The sequence below is a fragment of the Schistocerca cancellata genome, chromosome 12 (genome assembly GCF_023864275.1).
Source record: "Schistocerca cancellata isolate TAMUIC-IGC-003103 chromosome 12, iqSchCanc2.1, whole genome shotgun sequence".
Taxonomy (NCBI): Eukaryota; Metazoa; Arthropoda; class Insecta; order Orthoptera; family Acrididae; genus Schistocerca; species Schistocerca cancellata.
The window spans coordinates 30907904-30932752 of NC_064637.1; the positions used below are offsets into that span (position 1 = coordinate 30907904).

A 24849-nucleotide genomic window follows, 5' to 3' on the forward strand; every position below is an offset into this window, starting at 1 on the left:
TGCCAACAGTATCGAACACATCCGTAGCCTCCATTTCCAGCTTTCCTCAAATGGTGCAGCAGAGAACCTTGTCCGCACATTTAAACGACAGTTGACAAAGGCGGCCGACACCTCACCAACCGCATCAGCCCTCACCCTGTTTTTGAGCACCTATCGCACCATGCCAATTGACGACCGCAGTCTGGCGGAGCTCCTCAATGGGCGACAGCAGCGGACCCTGCTCCTTTTGTTAATGCCGTCCCCCTGCCGCTCCCCCACTTCCGGCCCATTCAGCGTTACACCCCAAGAGTGGCCGCGTGGGTCCGCACGTATGTGAGCGAGACAGGTCGGACGCCCGCCACAGTCGTCACGGCCCACGGGTGACGTGTGACATCGCTGCAGACAGTGAAAGGGTTGGAGTGCTGCCACCGTAACCAGCTCCGCCCACATGCTCCCACGGGGCCTTCTCCGCTGCCTCCTCCTCCACTACCTCCTTCAATTACAGACGGGGCCCTCGAGTCGCCGCCACTGTCCTCGGTTGCCGCCTCCCCACGGAGGGCTTGCCGCCGGCCCACCCCACCCCTAGGTGGATCGGCCGCTCCCTCCACCGCCCTGGCCTCTGGGTCGGCCGTCACGGACACCTCTGACGTCCCTTCCTCCCAGCCGGTGGCGGTTGACGAGCCTGGGTCTTCTCCCATCTGCCGACTGCCTCAGCACTGTGCAAGTTTCACGGGCGAGGGATCACATACTGAGCTTCGGGTTTCAAGCCCGCACCAGATGGCATGGACCTCGATTACCACTAGGGGTCTCTCCAGCCGTCGCATCGTAAGCCACGGCTGCGCGCGCGTTCCTGGCCTGCGTATAATGCGAGGGTGCCACATGGAGCATGTGGTCCCAGAGGCTAATAGTAATGTACTGTATCAGGTATTTAAGCGCCTGCCTCTCCCTCAGCAGGCAGTCTGATACTCACATTACACTATCGACATCTCGCCTACAGATAGCTGTTTACTTGGTTTCCATGTACGACTAAACGTTGTGGATTCGTGAAGTTTCACTTGTGACCCTGTTTCTATTTGTGTAGTGTTGTTCGTTAGGTCTTGCTCCATCATCTGTCGTCATCCATGTCTGTCCTTCCTCATTCGTTTTGTTTGTTCGAGGGCCACTCCCGTTTGGTCCCGCTGCACTTTCATTCTCGGCAACCCCACAACGAGAACGGTTACAGTTACAACAGCTTTGCCACCAAAATTAAGCAACGGTCTTTGCATACCTCCATTTTTTTATGGCTGCATACATCAATCGGTAAAAATGGGACCCTTATAGGGTCAGTTACTTAATAAATGTTTTTTCCTATGTGGGAAGTCAAATAGAAATGAAAAACCAAGAGAAGCAAAGAAAATTTTTCATTTTTTAATACACAAAGCAAAGCCAATAAATATATATGTATGCATCAAAGTAAATTCAATCAATTATTGATAAAATTATTTAATTGAATAGATAAAAAATCTACTCACCAAGCGGTGGAAGAACAGGCACTTAAAAGACTGTTGTAAACGACAAGCTTTCGGAGCAGTGGTTCCTTCTTCAGGCAGAAGGGGTGAAGGGGACGGAAGAATGGTGAAGGCAAAGGTCTGGAGAGGTCTAGGAATAGGGGTAGATTTTGGGGACGTCACCCACAACCGCGGATCTGGGGAGCCTTACCATACGGGATGAGGAGAAAGACTGATTGCTGGGTACTGCATTGGATGAGATTTTAAAACCTGACAGCTTAAAGGTGGAATACAGGGGAATATGCAAGACAGAGATTACAACTAAAACATCATGCACGAGTTAATAAGAGTGAGACGCTAAGTGCATTGTACATAACAGAGGGGGGCGGTGAAAAATAGATGGGAAATATCCTTTTGCAGAGCATGTTCTACAACATGACATTCGTGACCTCGGCGCCTGTTTCACCACACGTGCCATCTGGATTCTTCCGCGAGATACCAGTTTCTCAAAACTCCACAGGTGGGAACTAGCATTACAACATGTCCTTAGTTCTCACCACCCATCTGGCCTTAATTTGCATTAATTTCTTCTGTCTCGGCTGGTCTTCCCTGTCACTACTTCACTCTGTTTTAATTTCCTACATCTTTCATTATCTTCCCCATCTATTTTGCATTGCCCCCTCCCACCCCTGTTACATACAATGCACTTAGCTTCTTACTCTTATTAACTCGTGCACGATGTTTTAGTAGTAATCTCTGTCTTGCATATTACCCTGTCTTCCACCTTTAAGCTCTCAGGTTTTCAAATTTCATCCAATGCAGTCCCCAACAATCAGTCTTTCCTTCTCATCCCGCAGGGTAAGCTTTGCCCGACCTGTCGTTCTGGGTGACTTTCCCGAAATCCACCCCTTTTCCTAGAGCTCTCCAGTCCTTTTCCTTCACCCTTCTTCCTTCCCCTTCAATCCTGCTGCCTGAAGAAGGAGCCACTGACTCCGAAAGCCTACCAATCACAACAATCTTTTTTGTGTGTGTTCTGTCGCTGCTTGGTGAGTAGACTTTTTACGTACCCAATTAAACAAGTAAATTCAATGTTAGTTTATATTCGTGAAGATAAGACTGTGGCATGTAATTCTGTCACTGACATAAATTTCAGCCACTGAGGTTGTTTGATGCATTATGCCATCACTGAAGTCAGCAACTGAACTACTATGCTGAGCAGGCCCTAAAACTTTAAATTATCATATCTTTCTTTCCGTGATCCAATTTTGATTAAATAAAGCCCATACATTACCCCAACTATGCTCAAGTTACCTGTGAAAATGCCATGAACAAAATCTTAAGAACACATCACATTTCATCTAATCCAAACTGGACCTCTGATGTAGTTTCGTAGCATTGATAATTTCAATTAAATATGATGCACAATGGTCCAGTTGTGTGTCAAGTACTAACTGACCACTCGTACAGTTTTGTTACGAGAAGCAGATCGCTAGGTTTGTAATTAATTTGTTGTTAATTTTTATGATCTACCTAGTAAGTATTTCTAGCACAACAACGAATAAGATTATGTGAGTTTATCATTGTGGTAAAAAATATCTTAAATAGGACAAACAGTATTGGGAGAAAAAACAAAAGTGATACAAAAAATGGGGCTTCAGTATTGCACCAATTATATTGTAAAAAGTAATGTTTATTTTGTATGATAGAGACTGAATTACTGAGATGAACTTCTTTTGGAATTAGTTGCTGATAACGCCTTCTTATTAAAATTTCAAAAATTAAATGTTTATCTACAAAAATGTTTGTCTACAAATTAAATGTCTGTCTACTACAATAGTGAAGCCATAGTCACAGCACACATAATTTTTCTTGGAGAGAGGGGAGGAAAAAAAGGGTGGGGGGTGATTACATTATCGGTTACAACAAGCTATGTTATCATTTTCAAATATAAAACATCTGTCAGAGAATGTATAATGGGAATTGTGACCACACATCTGACAACAATTACAAAAAATAATGAGACCAGTAACCGAGGCAATGGTGGCACAATCAAGTCACTATAAGTTATGTCCTTGTTTGCCCAACCGTTTCATTGCATGTACTGACGTAGAATAGCTAAAAACTACACCAGGATAAAAAAATTGCCACGAATTCTTGCAATGTGTCCTGCTGTGACCCAACACTTGTATCACTGATATAAATTCACAAGTCTTAAGTGAATCAAGCAGAGCAAGCTTCCATATGGAATGCAGCACATAATTTTACTAAGTTCCGAAAAAATAATCTCAAACATGCTGTACTCTCATGTAGGACTGACACACAATTATGCCAGAATACAGAAGAATTTCACAGCTTACAACAATATGCTTTTATTATATAGCTACTTACAATTGCAAACTGCACACTCCAAACAGTCAGCTCAATCCATCTGTGCCGCATTTCTCTGGTGATAGTAGAAAAACTCACTGCATCACACTCGTCGCTACGACATACGCTTTAAGTATCACTGTCACTTCTTTTATTTAATGAAATAATCATCTCCTCTACTGAATTTTCCAAAACAGCTTCATTCTACCATGCTCTTTCCATGGCGCTCTGTGTATGCATGATGGCTTTCTTCCAGACTACAGAGTGACATTCCTAATAGCTTGTTTTGTGACTGCTTCAACTGCTGAGAAGGTTAAATTATTATTATTATTATTATTATTATTATTATTATTATTATTTATTCCTGGCAATGTAAATAATATGGGCCCATATTAACACCACTGGGTTGGAATGGCAGTGGTAGCATAATGATGTTTTTGCCAGTTTGTTGACTTCATATATGGAGAACTGTGGCTTATGGAGAGAGATTAAATTCATAAGCTCCACATTTTTTAAAGTTTTCACTTACACTGATGTTACGATACTGAAGCCAAACACTTGTTTCCTCCTTTCGATTTCACCAAGTCAAGTGTCTTGTCGACAACAACTGAATGGTAAGGATTATTATGTAGAACAACTATTGATAATTTTCCCAAATTTGGTATTAGTAATTCTATGAAACCACTTTATAAATGTACATGGTTTCTTTCTTTGTGATAATCGCCTGTATTCTCTGATTTAAAAACAGGGGACTGAGAGAAAACCTTTTAAGGTGCGTGCATGAACAAAAATAAGTCTGCTCCCTTCATCATAAGACACTGCCATTGTTCCTATAATTGTGTTGGCTGTCCAGCTGTGCTTGCCAATGTGAGCAAAAACTGTACCACGTTTCATCAAGCCACAACACTTTATTGATATTTATGCTGCCTTAAAAATAAGCTATATTGTCCCGCTCCATCAACAGCTATGGCCACAGATATAAGGCAAAGTCTACATAGTGTAAAACAGTGAAAAATGATGTGTGACTACCTTGAAAAAGTCCCAGTTCCTTAAGTATGGGCAATAACTGAGTGTGTCAGATGTTCGTTTCATGAAAATAATCATAAACAAGATGATGAATCACCTCCTCTGCGAATGAACCTATATTGGTAATCCACTTATCCGTACAATGTTTTTTCCAACAGTGTTTTAATCTTTAATGTTTCTCCAGCTTCCTTTTCTTTCTCGAACATTTCCTCGACAATATTCGTAACAGTGTTTTAGTTCTTATTAATCAGTTATATAAAATACCTTGTCAACGGAGAACAGCGGGCCACCATTCAGATTTTCAGTCTCAAAATAAGCACATAACACACAAACCGTGTTGAATTTTTCCACTCTTAACTTCCGACGAACTTCCTACTGACACCGTTCGGTACCACACGACAAATAAGAGTGACAGCAAACAACATAATGACTCCTACATCCACAGAAATGAAAACAAAATCACAGGATGCAATTATCATACAGGACAGCAAGCTGGCTGAAACTGAAGCACAGAGCAAGCGGAAAGTGTTGTGGTGGTGGGTTGAAGCTTTGGCAACTTTGGGTACTTTCTTGTGGGATTGATGGAATGTGGTCCAGGCCTCTTGCACAGGCTTTGCATCTACTACTTCCATCATAGCTGGCAATTCTAAAGAAATTTTGGGCAGATTATAGTGACAATGACTGTAAACTCACAAAATAATTTCATGTCATATTTATTTATTTGGGGGGGGGGGGGGGGAGGCAGGTACGGGCTAAACAACAGATACATGATGTCTTCCAGCCACATGGAGAGGAGCTCTATAAAAGTAAAAGTGGAATGGCTGAAAGTGTGACAGAAACCAGAGAGTAGTAAAACAAAGTGAGAGAAATATTTGGGATTTGGGTCGGCAGGTGGCAGAAACTGAACAGGTAAACAACTTTCACGTATTAGCACCAGACAACTGTGGCTCGCACTCACCCGGTAAGAGAGCATCATGCCTGTCTTGTTGAGCATCCAAAACGGACAGTACAAGGACATGACGAGGGACCCATTCTTGTGCACGGTGTGGATGCCTAGGTCCATCGACACCTTCTGGACACTGTCGTACGAATCGAACGTCCACACGGCAAACTCTGGTGGGTTTGCCTGAACTTCATGCTTGGCCATCCACTCCTTCTCAAGATACTCTGGTATCTGCAAACAAACAAACAAACTAGTGATACTGCTGAGTAGCAGAAGAGACAGACACTAAGGCAGGGTGTATACACAGACAAGAAAAAAAAATTCCTACATTACGCGATCAAAAGTATCCACACACCTGGGTGGAAATGTCTTACACAAGTTCATGGAGCCCCCCCATCAGTAATGCTGGAATTTAATATGGTGTTGGCCTTCACTTAGCCTTGATGACAGGTTCCACTCTCGTAGGCATAGGTTCGATCAGGAGCTGGAAGGTTTCTTGGAGAATGGCAGCCCATTCTTCACCGAGTGCTGGACTAAAGAGAGGTATCGATGTCAGTCGGTGAGGCCTGGTACGATGTTGGTGTTACAAAACATCCCGAAATTATTCTATAGGATTCAGGTCAGGACTCTGCACAGGCCAGTCCATTACAGGGATGTTACTGTCACGTAACCACTCCGCCACAGGCCAAGCATTACGAATAGGTGCTCGATCGTGCTGAAAGATGCAATCGCCATCCCCGAATTACTCTTGAACTGTGGGAAGCATGAAGGTGCTTAAAACATCAGTGTAGGCCTGTGCTGTGATACTGCCACGCAAAACAACAAGGGGCACAAGCCCCCTTTATTAAAAACACAACCACATCACACCACCACTGCCTCCTAATTTTACTGTTGGCACTACACACGCTGGCAGATGACATTCACTGGGTATTCACCATACCCACACCCTGTCATCGGGTCACCACATTGTGTTATGTGTATCGTCACCCTGCACGTTTTTCCACCATTCAATCGTCCAATGTTTATGCTCCTTACACCGAGTGAGGTGTCGTTCGGCATTTACCAGTGTGATGTGTGGCTTATGAGCAGCCGCTCAACCATGAAATCCAAGTTTTCTCACCTCCCGCCTAACTGTCACACTACTTGCAGCGGATCCTGATGCAGTTTAGAATGTCTGTGTGATGGTCTGAATAGATGTCTGCCTATTACACATTACGACCCTGTTCAACTGTCGGCGGTCTCTGTCATTCAACACACGAGGTGAGCCTGTATGCTTTTGTGCTGTACGTGTCCCTTCAAGTTTCCACTTCACTATCACATTTGAAAAAGTGGACCTAGGGACGTTTAGGAGTGTGGAAATCTCGCATACAGACGTATGACACAAGTGACACCAAGTCACCTGACCACGTTCGAAGTTTGTGAGTTCTGCGGAGTGCCCCATTCTGCTCTCTCACGATGTCTAATGACTACTGAGGTTGCTGATATGGAGTACCTGGCAGCACAATGAACCTAATATGAAAAACTTATGTTTTGGGGGGTGTTCGGATACTTTTGATCACATAGTATACATTTTTCCCGGATTTCCCGGTTAAAAATAAGCTCTCTCTCGGATGATACACTTTTTCTGTGTTAAGTGACAATATGCTTTTCCTTAGAGCTGTAAAATTTATGAATCCTTTGACTAATGATGGTTTTACACACCTGCATAGAACTTCCCTACACTTTAGGAAACTAAACCCAGAAAAAAAAAAAAAAAAAAAAAAAAAAAAAAAAAAAAAAAAAAAAAAAAAAAAAAAAGAAAAAAAGTGCAGTTTGTAAAGATCTTAGGTGCACAGCAACATTTACACTGAATATCTTCAAATTCTGGAAAGTATAAACACAATTCCACCAAATACAGCATGGACGATAGCTTGCAAAGACTTGAATCTAGATTGAGATGCACTTTTGTAATCCAGTCACAGCCCACATCACATGATCTTGCCAGCCAATCATACCAGATATTCAGAACACAGGATGTGTGATGTAGTAAGCCAATAACAGCACCACTGTTAAGTAGCACAAACACACAAATAAGAAAAGTTAATGGTTTAAATTAATACACATGAGTATAGCTACAAGAAAAGCTACGCTTCCACATATAACATTGCTCATCAAAAACTTTTTTGCTGTTCCCACTTGGCGGGTAGATTTTTTTATCTATCAGATTACAATATAATCTTGAAATGTGGTCTTTCTTAGCACATTTATGATAGTAAAATTTTATGCAATGGCATAAATGGCTGATGTTTTGGCCCCAAAATTTTTCTAAGTGTCTGGTTGTCAGTGTTTATGACGGTCTAACACTTCTCAATTTAAGAAATTCATGGCACATTCTCAAGCATAACATAATTCATCTTGTGTAAAAGGAAATTTACTTTGAAAGTAATGCTTCTCAGACCACCATTCACAATATTTTCCTGTGACCTATTACAAATGTAAATGGTTGCGAAGTCATGCTCACTGAAACAAGGCCCACAAGAAAGACCTATCGAAAGCACCTCATTGTTACAAAGCACTGCACAGTCTTTGGTACATTTTTCTGTCAGCAGACGCTTGTGTGTACACTGTATTTTGTTGCTGCAAATGCCACACTTTCTTTGTAGCTAAAGTTTTATTTTAGTGCTACTCTCTCATTTGTTTTATTGCTGCAGTATTATTCTGCAGTATGTGGTGTCACAAGGCTTAGGCCTGTCCCATCCCTCATTAAATCGACCGAGACTTATACGAATAATTGTAAGAACAGTTATTATTATTATTATTATTATTATTATTATTATTATTATTATTTTCTTAAAGCTTGTTTCTGGGTTTTCAGAAATACTGTGGGAAGAAAGTTTATTTGTGTTACAGATATCGTGGAAGATGTTGCCCAACGATCACCTCGAAAGTTTGACGTAGCGGCAAGTGGGCAAGGAATAAAATCGATGCTGCAAACTACTGCAAGCCACGGAAGAGCCTGGGCCACGAGGGCGTCAAGCTTCCTTGTTGGACAACATCAAAGGAAGAGATATTCTGCTTTCTCTTTGTAAACAGATCGATTGAGTCTTGAAAAGTTTGTGTAAAACGCATAGGCGGGTGACACATTAGGTGGGACCCGATGCCTGCAATATTTCCACAGTTATTAAAAAGTTGTTAAACGGCAAAACCAATAGTTCATAATTTACATAGATAAAAAGTAGTAAAGATATAGGAAAGGAAGAGTTGTGGCGTCAGAATGAAAAGTGATACATCGCTCATCAACGAAGAAGGACGTAAACAGTGGGCATTACGTGGTGAAAACAAATCAACTGATAAAACAGTAAGTCTGTAATTAAGCATAATGCCACATAACACTGCAAGTAGCTGGCTAAAGTAAAATCAGAGTATCAGTTATCGCCAGTGAAAACTACAAAAATTTAACTGAAAACTAGAACAATGAAAACTTCACAGCATTCTGAAAAATTTCCACATTTTTCCTGGGTTTGTCCCGGATGAAAAAATTCCCAGGTTTTTCCCAGTTGTCCCGAGGTGTATGTCTGACAAAACTATCATCATCATCATCATCATCATCATCATCATCATCATCATCATCATCATCTAAGACTGATTATGCCTTTCAGCGTTCAGTCTGGAGCATAGCCCCCCTTATACAGTTCCTCCATGATCCCCTATTCAGTGCTAACATTGGTTCCTCTTCCGATGTTAATCCTATTACTTCAAAATCATTCTTAACCGAATCCAGGTACCTTCTCCTCGGTCTGCCCCGACTCCTCTTACCCTCTACTGCTGAATCCATGAGTCTCTTGGGTAACCTTGCTTCTCCCATGCGTGTAACATGACCCCACCATCTAAGCCTGTTCGCCCTGACTGCTACATGTATAGAGTTCATTCCCAGTTTTTCTTTGATTTCCTCATTGTGTACACCCTCCTGCCATTGTTTCCATCTACTAGTACCTGCAATCATCCTAGCTACTTTCATATCCGTAACCTCAACCTTGTTGATAAGGTAACCTGAATCCATCCAGCTTTCGCTCCCATACAACAAAGTTGGTCGAAAGATTGAACGGTTCACAGATAACTTAGTCTCGGTACTGACTTCCTTCTTGCAGAAGAGAGTAGATCGTAGCTGAGCGCTCACTGCATTAGCTTTGCTACACCTCGCTTCCAGTTCTTTCACTATGTTGCCATCCTGTGAGAATATGTATCCTAAGTACTTGAAACCATCCACCTGTTCTAACTTTGTTCCTCCTATTTGGCAATCAATCCGTTTATATTTATTTCCCACTGACATTACTTTCGTTTTGGAGATGCTAATCTTCATACCATAGTCCTTACATTTCTGATCTAGCTCTGAAATATTACTTTGAAAACTTTCAATCGAATCTGCCATCACAACTAAGTCATCCGCATATGCAAGACTGCTTATTTTGTGTTCACATATCTTAATCTCACCCAGCCAGTCTATTCTTTTCAACATATGATCCATAAATAATATGAACAACAGTGGAGACAGGTTGCAGCCTTGTCTTACCCCTAAAACTACTCTGAACCATGAACTCAATTTACCGTCAACTCTAACTGCTGCCTGACTATCCATGTAAAGACCTTTAATTGCTTGCAAAAGTTTGCCTCCTATTCCATAATCTTGTAGAACAGACAATAACTTCCTCCTAGGAACCCGGTCATATGCCTTTTCTAGATCTATAAAGCATAGATACAATTCCCTGTTCCACTCATAACACTTCTCCATTATTTGCTGTAAGCTAAAGATCTGGTCCTGACAACCTCTAAGAGGCCTAAACCCACACTGATTTTCATCCAATTGGTCCTCAACTAATACTCGCACTTTCCTTTCAACAATACCTGAGAAGATTTTACCCACAACGCTGATTAAAGAGATACCTCTGTAGTTGTTACAATCTTTTCTGTTTCCATGTTTAAAGATTGGTGTGATTACTGCTTTTGTCCAGTCTGATGGAACCTGTCCAGACTCCCAGGCCATTTCAATTATCCTGTGTAGCCATTTAAGACCTGACATTCCACTGTATTTGATGAGTTCCGACTTTATTTCATCCACCCCAGCCGCTTTATTGCACTGCAATCTATTGACCATTTTTTCCACTTCCTCAAATGTGATCCTATTTCCATCATCATTCCTATCCCATTCTACCTCGAAATCTGAAACATTACTGATCGCATTTTCACCTACAATGAGCAACTCTTCAAAATATTCCCTCCATCTGCCCAAGGCATCCACAGGATTCACCAGCAGTTTTCCTGACCTGTCCCAAATACTTGTCATTTCCTTCTTACCTCCCTTTCGAAGACTGCTAAGTACACTCCAGAATGGTTTTCCAGCAGCTTGACCCATAGTCTCCAACCTGTTTCCAAAGTCTTCCCACGATTTCTTCTTGGATGCTGCAATTATCTGTTTGGCTTTGTTTCTTTCTTCAACATAACTTTCTCTGTATACCTGTATGTAGCCATTTTTGATACGCCTTCTTTTTCCTTTTACAGGCTGCCTTGACTGTATCATTCCACCAAGCTGTTTGCTTCATCCTACTTTTACACACTACTGTTCCAAGACATTCTTTAGCCACTTCTAGTACTGTGTCCCTGTACCTTGTCCATTCCTTTTCCAATGACTGTAATTGACTACATTCAACTAACTGGTACCTTTCTGAGATCACTGTTATGTACTTGTGCCTGATTTCCTTATCCTGAAGTTTCTCCACTCTTATCCTCCTACATATGGACCTGACCTCCTGCACTTTCGGCCTCACAATCCCAATTTCACTGCAGATTAAATAATGATCAGTGTCATCAAAGAATCCCCTGAATACACGTGTGTCCCTCACAGCCTACCTGAATTCCTGATCTGTTATTATATAGTCAATGACAGATCTGGTTCCCCTGCCTTCCCAAGTATACCAGTGAATGTTCTTATGTTTAAAAAAGGAGTTTGTGATTACTAAGCACATACTGGCACAGAAATCCAAGAGTTGTTTCCTGTTCCTGTTGGCCTCCATATCCTCTCCAAATTTACCCATAACCTTTACATACCCTTCTGTTCGATTTCCAATCCTGGCGTTAAAATCACCCATGAGCAGAACACTGTCCTTGTCCTTTACTCTAACAACTACATCACTGAGTGCCTCATAGAAACTATCCATCTTATCATGATCTGTCCCTTCACAATGCGAATATACTGACACAATCCTAATTTTCTTGCTAGACACTGTCAAATCTATCCACATCAGTCGTTCGTTTACATACCTTATTGCAACTACGCTGGGTTCCATTTCTTTCCTGATGTAAAGCCCTACACCCCATTGTGCTATTCCTGCTTTGACGCCTGACAGGTAGACCTTGTATTCTCCCACTTCCTCTTCTTTCTCACCCCTTATCCGAATGTCACTAACAGCTAAAACGTCCAGCCCCATCTTACTTGCAGCCTCTGCCAGCTCTATCTTCTTCCCAGAGTAGCCCCCATTGATATTAATAGCTCCCCCATCTCATTACCATTTGTTTGCCAAGTCGTATCTTAGGAGTCCCTGGTTTGTCAGTTAGAGGTGGGACTCCATCACCACCAAAGGTCCGAGGCATTATGCTCTGATTATTGCCAGCATCATATTTAGAGTACCAGGGAAGCAGGTTGCTAGCCTTACTTGCCCTGAGTCCCATTGGGTTTTACCCCTAACGGCTGAGGGACTAACTGGTGGATTTGGTAGTCTTTGCTGTATGAGCACAAAGGTGACCACGACTCAGATGTCCGAGATGCCCAGCCTTATTCCAAAGTAACTGGTATCCCGACTGTCGGGACCACTTACTTGGCCACTCATACGTTGCCCGTGGTTCATGAACTAGGACATGACTACAGGAACCCACACCCATGAACCATATTTAATTAATTTATTCATAAAAAGTGTAATAAAAGCCACACAAGGTGGCAACAAAGGAATGAGAATTAATGGTAGACAAAAACTTTGTATTTCATTTGCTGATGATATAATACACTACTGGCCATTAAAATTGCTACACCATGAAGATGATGTGCCACAGACGCGAAATTTAACTGACAGGAAGAAGATGATGTGATACGCAAATGATTAGCTTTTCAGAGAATTCACACAAGGTTGGCGCAGGTAGTGACACCTACAACGTGCCAACATGAGGAAAGTTTCCAACCAATTTCTCATACACAAACAGCAGTTGACCGGCGTTGCCTGTTGAAACGTCGTTGTGATGCCACGTGTCAGGAGGAGAAATGTGTACCATCACGTTTTCGACTTTGATAAAGGTCTGATTGTAGCCTATTGCGATTGCGGTTTATCGTGTCGCGACATTGCTGCTCGCATTGGTCGACATCCAATGACTGTTAGCAGGATATGGAATTGGTGGGTTCAGGAGGGTAATACGGAACGGCGTGCTGGATCCCAACGGCCTCGTATCACTAGCAGTCGAGATGACAGGTATCTTATCCGCACGGCTGTAACGGATCGTGCAGCCACGTCTCGATCCCTGAGTTAACAGATGGGGACGTTTGCAAGACAACAACCATCTGCACGAACAGTTCGACGACGTTTGCAGCAGCATGGACTATCAGCTCGGAGACCATGGCTGCGGTTACCCTTGACGCTGCATCACAGACAGGAGTGCCTGTGATGGTGTACTCAACGACGAAGCTGGGTGCACGAATGGCAAAACATCATTTTTTCAGATGAATCCAGGTTCTGTTTACAGCATCACGATGGTTGCATCTGTGTTTGACGACATCGTGATGAACGCACATGGGAAGCGTGTATTCGTCATCGCCATACTGGAGTATCACCCGGCATGATGGTATGGGGTGTCATTGGTTACACGTGCCTGTCACCTCTTGTTCGCATTGACAGCACTTTGAACAGTGAATGTTACATTTCAGATCTGTTACGACCCGTGGCTCTACTCTTCATTCGATCCATGCGAAACCCTACATTTCAGGAGGATAATGCACGACCACATGTTGCAGGTCCTGTACGGGCCTTTCTGGATACAGAAAATGTTCGACTGCTGCCCTGGCCAGCACATTCTCCAGATCTCGCACCAACTGAAAACATCTGGTCAATGGTGGCCGAGCAACTGGCTTTTCACAATACGCCAGTAACTACTCTTGATGAACTGTGGTATCATGTTGAAGCTGCATGGGCAGCTGTACCTGTACACGCCATCCAAGCTCTGTTTGACTCAGTGCCCAGGCGTATCAAGGCTGTTATTATGGCCAGAGGTGGTGGTTCTGGGTACTGATTTCTCAGGATCTATGCACCCAAATTGCGTGAAAATGTAATCACATGTCAGTTCTAGTATAATATATTTGTCCAATGAATACCCATTTATCATCTGCATTTCTTCTTGGTGTAGCAATTTTAATGGGCAGTAGTGTAGTATATGTTAAACATTATGTTTGATGCCTTGGACAACCAAAAATGGGAATGAACACATTCGAGACTAAAATAATAGTATAAATAAATAAGAGCAAATCTTGAGATACTAATATTAATGCAAGTAAATGAATTTTGTTACTTGGGAAGAGCAGAAACAGATAACAACAGAAATACATTGGACATTAAAGGAAGAACTGAAATGACCAAACAAGCCTTCAGAAATGAGAGTAATTTATTATCGAACAAACAGCTAACATAGAAACAATAAAGAAATTCTGCAGGACATCTACTGTATTTGGAGCACTTTAAATTATGACTGTGAAGATGGAATCTGTGAGAAAAGAAAAACATTACAAGTAAATGAGATGAATATATGGAGAAGACCAACAAAAATCTCTCAGACTGAAAGAAAATCCAATGAACAAATTATAAAATTATTCATGAAGAATTACTTAGTTTCATATTCCATGAATCGTTTGTAGAACTGAATGTAATGATGTGGAATGGGTCACTTTACATTCATATGTAAATATGGCAACAGGTCAAGCATTTGCAAGGAGTTGTTTTATATAGATGTAAATAAGGAATTCCTATGCACAATGTTTTACATATAATGTAAACAGAAATTGTGCTATGGAAGGACAATAGTTATCAAAGAGGAACTTTTTCAGTTTTCAAATTTAACACTCCTGTTTGTCAGATGTATTTTATAATTCGGTATGTGATGAAAAATTGTGGTTGGTAGTATACTGCACCCCCTTTCTTGGTTAAAAAGCCAACCTAGATTGTGGAATAATGAATGTAATTTTTTCTTCTGTTATTATGTACATAACTGTTCCTCCTGAACTGAATGGAGTATTTCTAACAAACGTCATGAGGCAGACAAAATACCTAACTTCTTGAACAAATATCAAGACGACGATTGCTGGTAAGCACCACATAATATTCTTATGGCAGATTTTTGAGCCATCAAAACTTTCTTTCCTAAAGATGAGAACACTGTTCAAAAGACATTACTGAATAAAAAAAAAAAATGTTAACTTACTCTTTTATCCCTCCCCAAGATTTCTGATGATGCGAACTGCAAATATGCCTTAAAATAATAGGTTTAGGAATTCAAACATACATTTTTTGCAGTTAAAGTTCTCATCAATATGAGCATCTAAACTTTTGAGGTTTCCATCCTAATTGTTATATCCTCACTGTGTGTTACTTTTATAATTGGTATAATACTCCTAGACACACAGAACTGAATTTTAAGAATATTATTCTGTTGCTCTACATAAGTTTGTGTTGATTAAAATACCTGTATCACTTAAAATGCAATTAGTTCTGCTTGTTGGATATTAGACGGAAGGTTACATATTATTGGACTTAGGACAGAACCGTGTGGAATAATGTAAGTGCTTTCTCCCCAATCAAAAGAATGTCCCATGCAAAAAGATAGTGATTATAACAAGATACACAGAAGAAAAAGTAAATTAATTGGATCCGTTATTTGACCTAACAGCTTCATAAAAAAATCCAGGGATAATAAGCAACAGGCAAGCCCTAGGGACCAGAGAAACCACAAACTGTAAGAATGGTGAGAGAGAACAACAGTTACATCAACAACACTTTGCATTTAGCACCTGAAGACGACGGAACGAATCAATCGCATCCACACTAATATACAAAAGTCGCAGTGTCGCATGTCAGCCACTGACCCTGATGATGATGACGGAGCTGCCCGGCTCGGCAGTAGCCACCTGTGCGCGGTGGCCTGGCTTGAGCCGCGTCTCCTTGGCAGTGCCCGCGAGGCAGCAGATGATGTCCACGGGAAGCAGGTTCTTGAGCATGACGGCCGGCCGCAGATAGATGTTGTAGCAGGAGCTCGCCACCGTGTGCCGGCTCGTCTGCTCGAAGTACACCTGCTCCAGTTCTCCCACAATCTGCAAATTAGCATCAGTTCAAATAGTGGAGTGCTTTAGCGTCAGACACATCCTGCATATATGACCCAGGGAAGGAAGAAAATTATAAACAGCAGTTCCCCTGCAGAGAATAAAGCTTAGCAGATACTTATTCTCTAGAGGTCATTCAGTTTATTTGTATGAGCAAATTGAGAAACCCTTGAACTCTTACCCTCCAGACTTACCCTCCATTACTCAATTAACTACTCCATGATGCCTTAGGATGTTTCCTACTAACCAGCACTATTTTTCATCAAGCTGTGCCAAATTCTCTTTCTCCCCCATTCAGTACTGGTCCACTTCAATGGTTTTCTTTCAATGACAATCTGATTTTTGTATTTATCATAGTTGTGGTACATGAAGTTCAGAACTCAAATATGTTACAGAAGATTTTGTTGTCACACCACACGGTTCCTTAGGTGACTGAGGATTCCATTTCTGGCCAGTACAAATTTTTAAACAACAGTGAATGTTCTGCAAACATTTCTGTGAAGCATAAAATATGCAAAGATGGGGGGAGAGGTGGAAGACAAAAATTTAAAAATGAGAGGGGGCAAAAATAAAAAAAGAAGGTCTGTAGTGCTTGAGATTGGTAATTTCTGGTTCGAATCTCGCTTCAGTAAGTAAGTTTTTGTATTTCCATTCAGATATAATATACATGTCATTTAAGTACAAATTTATCAAATATATACTCATTAACACAAATCTGATTGTCAGTTTTTATGAAAAATGCTCGTCTTCTTATTTCTAATTACATATCACACACAAAATATAAATTCTTAATAAATGATATTTTACAAAAAGATTGATAATAAATGTTGTTTCAATAAAAAAGGCATTACAGATTAATTTTTTTCATGTTTATCTATTTTGCACTTCACAAAAATGCTCATAGAACATGCACAATTGTTTAAAACCGCGTAAGCCACGAATCGACCAAGATCATCCATGTTGCAGATGACCATTTTAGCAGAGTCATATGGCCAGTCAAGAAATTGACATTGCATTACTGAATACACATACTTGGAAAATTTCGAAGTTGATTTTTTCAAGAATTTTTAGAGCTACATCAAATTTTTTTGGAAAATTAATACCCGAGTTCTGAACTTCACGTACTATACACCGCGCATAAAAAATTACTAAAATATGATTGCCATGCAGTCTCTTTGTTATACAATAAGTGATGACTTAGATAAATAATTAACTATAAATGAATATTTTATGTGGTGTTTATTAAAGCTGCAATTAACAGGGCATTTTTCCTTGGAAACATGATTTCAATTCAATTGTGCCTTGTCAGACTCAGAATATTTTGCACATACGCAGACTGAAGCAACAAATTAAAATTTGTACCGAGGCCTGGATTCTGCCGAGGTGCTATTCCAAAACAGTTTGAGAGCCCTTGCATGCTGTTTGAGTTTAGGAGCAATACCAAGCGGGCTGAGGTGTGAATGGAAATTTGGACTGAGGAGGGATGTGCACTAGGGCAGTCGGTGCAGTAGTGCAAAGCTACTGTGCCAGTGTGGCACACCGGTTACTGTATTTACTCGAATCTAAGCCGCACTTTTTTCCGGTTTTTGTAATCCAAAAGACCGTCTGCGGCTTAGAATCGAGTGCAAAGTAAGCGGAAGTTCTGAAAAATGTTGGTAGGTGCAGCCACAATTAACTTCAGCCGTTGAATGTATGTAGTGCTACACAGGCATGCTTTGCAGGCACAAAGATAAATACTGGCGCCAAAACCTCTGCATCAGTAAATAAATTTAAAGATAAAAAGGTGGAAGACTAGCTTTTTTCTCCGCCCCGAGTTTCGACTACTGCATTTTGATTTTCATACATTGTCCAACAAGGTAAATACAAATTCCGTATTGTTCATCTTTGAATGTAGCAGAATTTCAATGTACTATGAAAATCCGACTGGCAAGACTATTTGGGATGTTTGCCAATATGGCCAACTCTACGTTCTGAATTCTTTCCTACCTGTGAGAAGAGATGGTTCCTAATAGGAGCTTTTATGAATTGTGAAGCACATGCATTATTCTCTTCACCATAAGAATAATACGAATATAAACATTTTGCCATGTATTCTTTCATGTTTGCTGCTGTTATCATTTAAATCCTGTCTGCCTAATAAACTACGAAACTAGAGTGAGGCAACAGCAAATGCGGAAGAATATATATATCATGTCACGTCATGTTTATATTCGTATTATTCTTATGCCTAATAGAGATACAGTCATAAATGAAGCACAGAAATTGACTAGATTTTTAAATCTAAGATGACTAATTTCTGTGCAGAATGTAATGTACTAAAGAGGCGCCTGCAGAGATTTTCAAACGGAGAAAAATTTTCACTAAACTCTCGTTCAGAACATCATCTATCATACGCAGTCTATTATCTGGTTCTTGTTGATCATTATCAAAGAAAGCAGAAGTGTAAGTAACAACAAATAGCAGTCTCTTGCCATTGTTTCGCTAATGAGACAATTCCTCTCTCTTTTTTTTTTAAGCGGTGGTAGCGCACACAAAAGCAAGCCATGCCGCGAGCGGTGACAGGTCGTAAACACTCGTTATCAGAATGCAACAAACAATGCATGACACATACAAAAATGCATTTTCAGCTTAGAGTGATGTAAACAAAGAGAATGGAACATATCAGATCAAAGCTAAATAAGCAATCGATTCAAACCAGATGAAGCACATGAAAAAAGAAGGGTACCTGTATAAATATGGACGGAGCACCTGACGCACAGGTATGGCTACCTGGTAAAGCTTAACTGCTAAGCTTATGACTCTAACCAAAGTACTATAGCTGTATCGTCATTCATTCGACCTAAATTGTGTCTCATATTACAAAGGACCAACTTTGTTTCGATTTGGAGGTGCGGTCTAAAACTTTTCTCTCCACTTGAATTTCTAGTCTCAAATTTCAGGTGCAGCTTAGATTCGGGAAAACTTTTTTTCTTGATTTCGAGTCTCATTTTTCAGGTGTGGCTTAGATTCGAGTGAATACAGTAGTGCATCTGCCTAGAGAGCAAGAGGTGTAGTTTCGAATCTTGGCCTTGGTACAAATTTTAATTTGTTGCTTCAGTCTGCATATGTACACCATACATGTCTGAGACCTGAAAATGTCTCTGGAGCTATATAGTTTCATTTGAATCAGCATAGTTTACATGCTATTTGATGACCCGGCATTTGCAGCATTTCTATTAATATTAATTAGAGGGTTGTTTGTTACCTTTACTCCTTAAACAACAAACCTTCATAAAGAATGGGTCCTTATCCTTCTTGTCTTTTGGTTCACACTGGAGCATCTTGCTGTGTGTCAACATATTCTGCAGTTCCTTCCACACAAATGGTATTACTGAGACTGTGTACCTGTAATGATATTATTATTATTACTATTATTATTATTACATTAAATTGCAATGAAGCTTCCATGCTGCTGTGGCAATATACAGCCTACAGTTATACATAAAATCATTGAATTTCCTCTAATCCTAAAATACATCCAGTTCCACACTGAGGTGTCCCAGGCTGGGTGTTTAGGACTACTCTCAGAGCTCTTCCACTCAGCTTTCCGAGTTCCACACTAACTTATTTAAGGTGGTACTGACACTACTGTACTGCTCAAAGTTTCCCTGCACGGATCTTACTGCCCTCCAGGTCTGTAATCACATTGCAATTGGTTTGGGTCCATCACTACAGATTAGGCCTTACCAAGATACAGCCTGCCTCTTGCTTCACCTTTCTGAAAATTGTTCAAAATTCTCCTTACTCAGAAGAGGACCTTGTTTGCCTTGCGAACTATCCCTCTTACATGGAGACCCCAATCCAATGTTGTGTGCAGATGTCACTCCTCCAGAAACCTAACACCCCCACCCCCCACTTTCTTACATATACTCAAATGTTGCTAGGATTTACTGGAGCAGAAATTGACTGTCTCTTGCTAACACTCATACTCATTTCATTTGCGTTTTTATCAATTCTCTATTGTTGCAAGGTCATTGTGGAGTGTCTCTCAGTCTCTTAAGTGTCCCATTTTGTAATATAATCATAAAATCAGTGGGGGTCAAATTTGGATCACACAAGGCCTGTCCCAGACACAATGAGAATAAGCAATATAGTACCACACAATCACAGGCTGATGTCCTTTTCAATGAAATTCAGTTGTGTGTGTGACTGTGTTGACATGAAAATAAACCGGAAATGCTTCGTCTACTGTTACAAGTAGACTCTAGCAGCGTAGTAAGTTTGTGTGTCCCACTCAGCTGTTAAACACTGCAAGCATCCCTAAGTTCCATCAATTGTTCTTTTGAAAACTTGAGCCACAGTGTAGTGCTGGTCGTACATTTGAGCAGCACTCTAAATTTCAGCTAAAATTAACAAAGTGCCTTCTACATCCCTTCTACATCCTGCATTTGTTGTAGTATAAAGCAAATGTTGTCAATGCATATCCATGTCAAGCTGAAGGCAACCAACAGGAGGATAGTGTATGATAGCCAATGAACAGCTGTTAGACAATTTCATGCCGTTAACCTGTGCACCTGTTATGTTGAAATGTTATGAATGATTTAGTCTGAAATACAATCCTGGCTGTGATTACTATGCTACAAATTAATTACTCACATTGTGTGGCTTCCCCACTTTTTTTACTACTTACATGCATTTATTTCATTAATATGCACAGTACTTTTGCACTGTCCCAGTTGAATTATTATTATTTGTCTTTAACACATACCTTACATTGTGGCGACAGACTGATCTGTAGTGCAACTTTATGTCTAGAGTAGGTAAGAAAGTGTCAGTTTAGTTGAAAGTTGGTGAAGTCACCAAATACAAAAGGAAATTTTGGGTGATGTGCAGAACAGCCATACGTATATTGTCGCTCAGAATCTGATAGTTTCATTTTCCATTATTTTCAGTTTACTCAGGTCTGGAATCTTGCTGTATGTACATTTATCAGCAACAGAGATGCTAAGGTATGTCAAAAGCAAATAATGAAAACTTGGTGCTAAATTAGACAAGCCTGTTTGTTTAAATTTTTTCAGACGATTTCTCAAAAAGAGATGTTCTAGAATTAATTAGCAATGCTGGTTCTGATAATTGCTTTAATTTTGTTCTTATCATGTCAGGAGTCATCACAAAATAAGATCTCATATTTTAAAGATTTAAGTAATTGAGTCACAGGTATTAACTTAATATTTCAGTCAGGATTTCTGTTTTCTAATTAATGTTTAATCTTTTGGCATATACTAAGAACACTACAAGTAGTTCTATTAGTAACATTTCTATTTTGAAGATTCCTTTCTTTTGTTTCCTCACAGAACCTTTATCTTTACAGTCCCTCTTTAAAATCTGTCAATTGCTCATCAAACTTTTATTCCTTCTTCCCTGGTATCTCTTCCTCATCTCCTCACTGTTTTGTTGGACACTTCCTCCTCGGGCTTCACTAGCGTGTCACAGACATTCATTCAAGGAAGAACTCAATATGTGAGTGCATACCTCAATCATAATAGCAAAGTGAATGACAGTTGAACATGTGAGGGGGCGATGTGGATTCAGTTTGTCTGTGCTCAATGCCTGCTGCTGCTGCTGCTGCACCAACAGCTCGGCTCTTCTATTCCAGATACATTCAGTTGCTGTCCATTAATACACGGGAAAGTGCTCAGCCGATTAGTAACAGTCTCAGCACTTTCCTGTGAACTTTTTTAACTAATTTAAAACATTCTGTCATGTAAAAGAAACACACCACACACAGAAACAATAAAAACAAATCACTACTGTCAGGTACCGCAAGATTTGTCTGCAACTGGAACCTGAAGTAGCAGAGTGATTGGACAACAGTGAACAGAACAGAAGGCATGAGCAAGATCATTCTCTGCTTCATCATTGGTGTGATAACTGTCCTGTAAATAAATAGCTCTCAATCACTCCATTTTTTTGATGCAGGTACAGGCTGTGGACTTTTACACTAATATTACATGTAAGCTTGTTGTCCTCAATGGTGAGTGTTCATCAGAGGTGAGGGTATCATCTGGAGTGCCCCAGGGAAGTGTGGTAGGTCCACTGTTGTTTTCTATCTACATAAATGATCTTTTGGACAGGGCGGATAGCAATGTGCAGCTGTTTGCTGATGATGCTGTGGTGTACGGGAAGGTGTTGAGTGACTGTAGGAGGATAAAAGATGACTTGGACAGGATTTGTGATTGGTGTAAAGAATGACAGCTAACTCTAAATATAGATAAATGTAAATTAATGCAGATGAATAGGAAAAAGAATTCTGTAATGTTTGAATACTCCATTAGTAGTGTAGCACTTGACACAGTCACGTCGATTAAATATTTGGGCGTAACATTGCAGAGTGATATGAAGTGGGACAAGCATGTAATGGCAGTTGTGGGGAAGGCGGATAGTTGTCTTCGGTTCATTGGTAGAATTTTGGGAAGATGTGGTTCATCTGTAAAGGAGACCGATTATAAAACACTAATACGAACTATTCGTGAGTACTGCTCGAGCGTTTGGGATCCCTATCAGGTCGGATTGAGGGAGGATATAGAAGCAATTCAGAGGCAGGCTGCTAGGTTTGTTACTGGTAAGTTTGATCATCATGTGAGTGTTACGGAAATGATTCAGGAACTCGGGTGGGAGTCTCTAGAGGAAAGGAGGTGTTCTTTTCGTGAATCACTACTGAGGAAATTTAGAGAACCAGCATTTGAGGCTGACTGCAGTACAATTTTACTGCCGCCAACTTATATTTCGCAGAAAGACCACAAAGATAAGATAGGCGAGATTAGGGCTCATACAGAGGCATATAGGCAGTCATTTTCCCCTCGTTCTGTTTAGGACTGGAACAGGGAGATAAGATGCTATTTGTGGTACGAGGTACCCTCCGCCACACACCGTATGGTGGATTGTGGAGTATGTATGTAGATGTAGATGTAGAAGCTTCCTGAAATTTTTAAATGTGGTTTTGACAGTGTTCTTGTAACTTGTATGTTTTTTATTCCATAGGATGTTTCAGTAAGAGATGTGAAGGCAGTACATGTATCTTTTTCTCTAAAATTAATGGTATTCTCAAATGTGTGATCTTTCAACAATTTGTTAATTAGAGAACAAACAAAAATTCCAGCATTCAATGTTTCTTGAAAGATTAAAGGAAATCTCAAAGGAAAAATACTTAAAACGTAATCCATCTTGTGGAAGAGCCCTTAAAAACTGTTTCATGAAGTAGTGTTTGTAGTAATGGAAATAATATTTCTACGTGTCCTATAAGTAGTTAATGCAAGATGTTTTTAGTTACAGATACAAAAGTCCTCAACCTGACTGCATCTATACACTGAAAAGCTTTTCCTTTGGCCAGGTACCACACATGTAAAAAGCAGAGTATTTTTGTGTACCCAGCTTGCTGTCCTAATATATTATGAAAAAAACTATATGTAATAGAAAGAGACTGAGAACAGTTTTGAAATCAGCATAAATAAGTCCATCGAGCACATATATTTATTTTCAGTCATCTGATATCAGGCAGACTGGTGTTACTGATTATGTGTTTCTGTGCTCCTGCACACAAAGATCTTTCTTTTCTCCAAAGATTCAATTTGGTAGTGCACTGTCATATAAAGGATCCACAGTGCATTACTCAGTATTGTAATTTGTTTATTCACCCAGATCTCAAGTGTGTATAGGTATCCATTATCGAGGTACAAAGTGCCAAGAATTCTGTGTAAGTGATGTTTGTTTTCTAGTAATTGAGAGATAGACATCAGATAATGGCTGGATGTAATGTCCTTGTGACAAGATCTGTAATTCCAATGATTAGTGATGAAATGTACTTTTATTAAGAAAGGGTACTCTGGAGAATTATGAGATTATTATACAAGTAAAAATGGTTCAAATGGCTCTAAGCACCATTGGACTTAACATCTGAGGTCATCAGTCCCCTAGAACTTAGAACTACTTAAACTTAAATAACCTAAGGACACCACACACATCCATGCCCGAGGCAGGATTCGAACCTGCAACTGTAGCAGCCTTAGGGCTCCAGACTGAAGCGCCTAGAACCGCTCAGCCACAGCTATAAAAGTAAAGATAACAGCAATGTTCATGTCTGCTGCACCAATATTAGAATGCATATACAAAATGGGTACTGCATATGCTGACAGAAGACCACAAACAGCAATGAGTTGATTCTTCCCATGAATTTCTTTGGTGTAATGCAGACTAAAAGAACAACTTCTTGGACTTAATTCTCACAGGTGATGAAACCTGAGCATTTCTTTCTACAGTGAGACAAAACAACAGTCACTAGTGTGCTGGCAACCCTCTTCACATAAGCCTCAAAAATTCAAACAGCCAGTCTGCCGGTAAAGTCATGTTTTTGGACCAGAAGGGAGTACTGTTGGTCGACTGACAGCTGGGACAACAATAAATGCTTACGGGCACTTTGAAACAATGAAAGAATTCAGAAGGGCAGTTTGGAACCAGAGGAGAGGAATGCTGATCAAAGCTGGAAGCATTCTCCATGGCCCATGGGTCACCTGATATGATGTAAAGCACCTTATACAGGTATGTGTGGTATGCAACAGTGACAATGGATCTGTCACCCTTTCAATGAGTGTTACCTTTAACAAACATTACAGGATTCTGTTTGCCTCTGT

At 40.4% G+C, this 24849-nt stretch overlaps 1 protein-coding gene across 1 annotated transcript in view; it reads right to left on the reverse strand.

The window, feature by feature from the left end:
* Nucleotides 1-24849, reverse strand: part of LOC126109417 (intermembrane lipid transfer protein Vps13) — a 443304-nt gene that overhangs the window by 146033 nt on the left and 272422 nt on the right. The window contains exons 40-42 of the mRNA XM_049914452.1: nucleotides 19450-19567; nucleotides 15950-16174; nucleotides 5818-6033 (exon numbers count right to left, since the gene is read on the reverse strand). Coding sequence (XP_049770409.1) covers nucleotides 5818-6033; nucleotides 15950-16174; nucleotides 19450-19567 — 559 coding nt within the window. The remainder of the gene's footprint in view (nucleotides 1-5817; nucleotides 6034-15949; nucleotides 16175-19449; nucleotides 19568-24849) is intronic.